This window comes from Agelaius tricolor, unplaced genomic scaffold (genome assembly GCF_023055355.1).
Source record: "Agelaius tricolor isolate 1412-34295 unplaced genomic scaffold, bAgeTri1.0.p SCAF_1, whole genome shotgun sequence".
Classification (NCBI taxonomy): domain Eukaryota; kingdom Metazoa; phylum Chordata; class Aves; order Passeriformes; family Icteridae; genus Agelaius; species Agelaius tricolor.
This window is the reverse complement of record NW_027269261.1, coordinates 4,957,540-4,962,582: the sequence shown is the minus strand read 5'-3', so window position 1 is coordinate 4,962,582 and position 5,043 is coordinate 4,957,540. Positions and strand designations below refer to the sequence as shown.

The window sequence follows — 5,043 nt, the reverse complement described above, 5'->3', positions numbered from 1 at the left end:
TGGGGAGGAAAGAGGGAGGGAAAACAAGCAGAAGAAAAAAAAGGGAAGGGGAGAAAGGGAGGAGAAGAAATGAAGGGAAGGAGAAGAAATGGAAGTGGGGAGGAAAAAAGGGAGGGAAAATGAGAGGAAAAAGAAATGAAAGTGGGGAGAAAGGAGGGAGAAGAAATGGAAGCGGGAGGGGAAAGAGGGGGGAAAAAGCAGAGAGAAAAAATGAAGGTGGAGAGAAAGGAGGGAGAAAAGACGGAGGAGGAGAAAGAAAAGAAAGGGAAGAAAGGAGAGAGAAAAATAAATGGAAGGAGAAAAGGTGAAGGGAGAATAAAAAGGGGAGAAAAATAAAAGGAGAAAATAAGAGGGGGGGTAAAAGGCGGAGGAAAATAAAAGGAAGTAAGGGGGGGGAAAGAGCGAGGAAAGTGAAAGGAGGAGAAGAAATAAAGGAGAAAATAGACAGGGAGAGAATGAAAGGGAGGAGAGGAAAATGAAAGGGCCGAGGGGAAAAAAAATGAAAGGAGAAAAAGTAAAACGGGAGGCAAATGCAAAGGGGTGAGGAAAAAAGAGGGGAAAAAAAACAAAAGGGGGAGAAAAAAAAACGAAAAGGGGAGAAGAAATAAAGGAGGGAAGAAGGAAGAAAAGGGGGGAAGAAGGAAGAAAAGGGGGGAAGAAGGAAGAAAAGGAGGGGAGAAGGAAGAAAAGGAGGGGAGAAGGAAGAAAAGGGGGGGAGTAGGAAGAAAAGGAGGGGAGAAGGAAGGAAAAAGAGGGGGAAAGGACGAAAGTAGAGGGGGAAAGGACGAAAAGAGAGGCGAAAGCTCCGCGGAGGGAGGGAGCGCGATGCGAGCGGACCCGAGCGGGGCCGGGCCGAGGCCGGGAGCGGGGGCGGGGGGGGGGGGGGGTGTCCTTGTCCCCAAAGCGGCGACACCCCCGCGCCCGTGCCCGCTGGCCGCGGGAGCCTTTTATGTGCTAATGCCACCCATTGCACGCCCCGCTTGCCATCGTGTGTGTCCTTGGAGAGATCCCGACACATTTCAGCCCCGTTTTGTTGTTTTTTTTTTTTGGGAAGGATCTTTTTTTTTTTTTTTGTCCCCCCTTCTCCTCTTTCCCCCTGCTCCCCCCTGCCCCCCTCGCCCCGCTCCTCCCCGCTCGTTCCCTTTCTCCCCTTTTCTCTCGCCGCGGACAATGCGGAATTTTAAGAAGGATTTGGATGTTAGTTGGGAAAGCAACATCGCGGCGTGGCCGGCGCCGCGTGGGAAAAACAACAAGTGGTTGGGAAGAGGGGGAAAAGGGAATGGAAGGATGCGGGAGGTGTTGAAAATAAAAAAAAAAATCTGCGCCTTTTCCACCGCCCGCGGAAAAACCGGGATGCTCTCCCGGGAAAGGCAGGGATGCGCTGCCCCTGCGAGTCCCAAATCCCTCCCGGTTAACGCAGCTGGGATGATTTTTCCAGGATCGCGGGGCTTTGGGAAAGGGGTCCCTGATTCCCACCTTGGGCGGGAGGTGCGGATTTTCCCTGCCCGCTGTGTCGGGGTGGGATGGGTGGGAATAGCGGGATCCTGGCGAGGATCCCGCGGGCATGAAGGTGTCGTGGGATCCTGGAAGGAATAGTGGGATCCTGCGGGGATGGGGGGATCCTGGAAGGGATGGAAGGGGTCCGGAGGGGACGGAAGGAGGGCGGCAGGGACATCGCAGATCCCAGCGGGGGCTGGAGGGGTTCCGGCGGGGGATTGGAGCGATCCCAGCCGGGCATGGAGCGATCCCAGCCGCGTTCGGAGCGGTCGCAGCCGGGGCGGCTGGCTCGCGGGGATCCCGGGAATGCCGGCAGGGAGAGCGGCGATGCCAGCCGGGAGCGGCGGGGGTCCCGTCGGGCGGCGGCGGCGGCGGCGGAACAGAGATGCAGGGGGAAAAGCACCGCCAATACGACTTTAATGGAGTTCTGCGGCAGCGGCGGCCGCTCGCTACCAGAATACACAGCTCGAAGCCATAAATAAAGCATACAGAAACGATAAATTAATCAGATCCAAGTAGTTTACTCTCCCGGGAACATCAAGCATTTGCTTCAATTACAACAATCTATCCTGCCTTTTTAAATTTTTTTTTTACGTATTTTTTTTCTTTTCTTTTTTTGCTTTCCCCCCGTTTCCCCCCCCCACCCCTTTTTTTCCTCTTTCTTCTTTTTTTTTTTTTTTTTTTTTTTTTACAACGTTGCAAGACTTTTGGTTCTCGGTTTCCGAACTAGGAGTATTCACAAGGAAGGAGGGGTTGGTTCTGCCTCGGTTGGGGGTTATTTTTCGCCCCCCTCACTCGCACACAAAAAAATAGATATATTTAGACCTCGTGGCGACAACGACAACGAAAAAAATCAAAACAAGCCCCGGAGAAACCCCCCCCCCCCCCATGCCCACCCCGCCAAACCAAACCACCCCACACGGAGGCCCCCCCCCCCGCCCCGGGTGGATTTGGGAAGGGGCCACACGGCTGCAGATTCCCGAATGGATGCAAACATCTGGAGCCAACAGAAAAAAAAATAAAATATATATATATATAGTTATATATATATACCGGATATGTACCGTGCTCAGAGTCCACTGCGAGGGGTATGGGGGGGGGAGGGTTTTCCCCGTTTTCTAGGAGCGTTTTCCTGCTTAGGAGGAGTTCATGATGGGCCGGGAATACACGCCTTGGTAGTAGGAAGTCTCTCCGGCCAAAGGCGAGGCCTCCAGGGTGCTTTTGTTCGTGACGGGCGCCATGGCCAGGCCCGCGGGCACGGGCGAGGCGTAGCCCGAGTAGTGCATCACCTGCTCGTAGGCCTTCAGGTCCATTTTGTGCGGGTGGTGGTGCTGGTGGTGCGGGTGGTGGTGCTGCTGCTCCGAGGAGGACATCAGGTTGTTGATGGAGAACGGGTGGTTGAAGGCGTAGTGGTGCTCGGGCTTCAGGTGCCCCTCGTGGGCCAGCCCGGCGTGCGGCGGCGCCAGCAGGTGCTGCCCCGGCGAGGCCGAAGGCTCCCCGGGGCTCAGCCCTTTGAGGTCAGCCAGGGTGCGCTTGTGGTCCTGGCAGGGCGAGGAGCTGGCCGGGGACTCAGCGCCCGCGGAGCCGTCGGAGCCCCCCGAGGAGCTGCCCTCGCCCAGGGGCTGGCTGGCGGCTTGGCCTGGGCCTTTCTTGCTGCCACCGCCGGCGCCGGCAGAGCCGTCCTTGGCCGCCAGCTGCTTCTCGCACTTGAAGCGCTTCTGGCGGCGCAGGTAGCAGCCGTTCTCGAACATGTTCCCCGAGTCCGGGTGCAGCGTCCAGAAGGAGCCCTTGCCCGGCTTGTCCGGCGAGCGCGGCACCTTGAGGAAGCAGTCGTTGAAGGAGAGCGAGTGGCGGATGCTGTTCTGCCAGCGCTGCTGGTTCTGGCGGTAGAAGGGGAACAGGTCCATGATCCACTGGTAGATCTCGCTGAGGGTCAGCATCTTGTTGGGGGACTGCTGGATGGCCATGGTGATGAGGGAGATGTAGGAGTAGGGCGGCTTGGCATGCGTGTAGCTGCGCCGGTAGGTCTTGGGGTCGCGCGAGCGGTTCAGGTTGGACTGGCCGTAGATGGGGCTCATGGAGTTCATGTTGGAGTAGGGCGCCAGGGCGTTCATGGAGCCCGCCTGGCCGCCCATGGGGCTCATGCTGGGGCTCAGGTGGGCGCCCATGCCCGGCACGCCGGCCGAGCCCATGGCCGGCATGGCCCCCGCGCCCGGGGACATGCCCGTCAGCGAGGGGCTCATGCCCGTGTTGGCGTAGGACATGTTCATGGAGGTGGCCGCCGCCGTCATGTTGGCCGTGCTGCTCATGGCCGACATGGTCATGTAGGTGTTCATGCTGTTCATGCCCAGCCCCGCGTTCATGTTGCTCACCGAGGAGTAGCCCTGCGGGGACAAGCGACACAGGGCACGGGGATGGCGCGGGGGGGAGCGCCAGACCCAGCCAAGCCCAGCCCAGCCAAGCCCAGCCCGGAGCCGGAGGCGCCGCAGCCGCGGGGCTCCGCGGAGGGCACGGGAGGAAAGGGTTAAATCCCGGCGCGGGGTGGTGGTGGGGGAGGCGAGGGGGGGTAGGGGGGGGGGTTGTTTTTCTTCTTAATGAAACCCAAATATATTTTGGTATCTATATTAAAAAAAAACCCGCGGTGGCAGCAGGAGCGGCGGAGCCGTCCCGGGAAGCGGAGTTGCAGAGGAAGGGAAAGGGAAAGGAACATCCCTGCCCGGAGAGAGAAAAATACCTGGAGGGGTGGGAGGGAAAACAGGGAAGAGTCGCCCGCACCCCCACCCGCACCTCGGGACCCCCGCCCGCAGCGCCGAGCCGGTGCCAAAGTTAATCCCGTGCGGGGCCCGGGACACCGCGGTGTTTTGGGGCTCCCGGCTCCGTCCATACCTCGGGCTCCCCGTAGTAGTTGCTCCAGTCCGTGTGCTCATGGCCTTCCATTTTCACCGCTCCCAGCATACTGGAAGTGGAGTGCATGGCAGTTTAAAATTTAACAGCCACAACAAACGACGGCGGAGAGCGACCCAAAAAAAAAAAAAAAAAAAAAAAGGAGGAAAAAAAAAAAAGGAAAAAAAAAAAGTCCCCAACCCTCCCTCCCCTCCGCCGGAGCCTCTGGAGGAGGAGGAAGAGGAGGGAGGGAGGAAGGGGGGGATGGAGCGGCGCTGGGGCTGGGGTGGGTTTGTTCCGCCGCCGCTCCTTGGGTGGGTTTTCGCAGCGCTCCGCGGCGAAGAGGCGCCCGGAGGCGATGGAGGAGCCGGAGGAGGAGGAGGAGGAGGGAGGAGGGAGGAAGAAGAGGAGGAGGAGGAAGAGGAGGACAAGTGCTGCAGTGACGTGGGTGCCCCAGTGATATAGCACGGAGCGGCCGGGCGAGCCTCCAATCCCCAGGTCCTCGGCTGCCCATTTGAATAATCAGCTCACACCTAGGCGGGAGCGGCTCCTCCGCGGCCCCGCGCACCTCTGCGCGCCTCCGCCACCGCCCCGCGCCGGGGGACACCGCTGCCACCCCATCCGCTCCCGGGGGACACCGCTGCCACCCCATCCGCTCCCGGG

General features: G+C 59.3%; 1 protein-coding gene across 1 annotated transcript; it reads right to left on the bottom strand.

The window, feature by feature from the left end:
- Positions 1 to 2,633: 2,633 nt before the first annotated feature.
- FOXA2 (forkhead box A2) lies at positions 2,634 to 4,572 on the bottom strand. Its single transcript, XM_071422558.1, has 2 exons — positions 4,384 to 4,572; positions 2,634 to 3,881 (listed from the first exon to the last, which is right to left on the bottom strand). Exons 1-2 carry the CDS (start codon positions 4,468 to 4,470, stop codon positions 2,634 to 2,636), a joined length of 1,335 nt encoding a protein of 444 aa, XP_071278659.1. The 5' UTR covers positions 4,471 to 4,572.
- Positions 4,573 to 5,043: the final 471 nt, after the last annotated feature.

What these genes read in the sequence shown, in the direction of transcription:
- FOXA2 (XM_071422558.1), bottom strand. Translation starts at nt 4,470, where the DNA reads ATGCACTCCACTTCCAGTATGCTGGGAGCGGTGAAAATGGAAGGCCAT. An exon ending in ACTACTACGGGGAGCCCGAG is followed by an intron (nt 3,882 to 4,383) that starts GTATGGACGGAG and finishes TTGTCCCCGCAG; the next exon opens with GGCTACTCCTCGGTGAGCAA.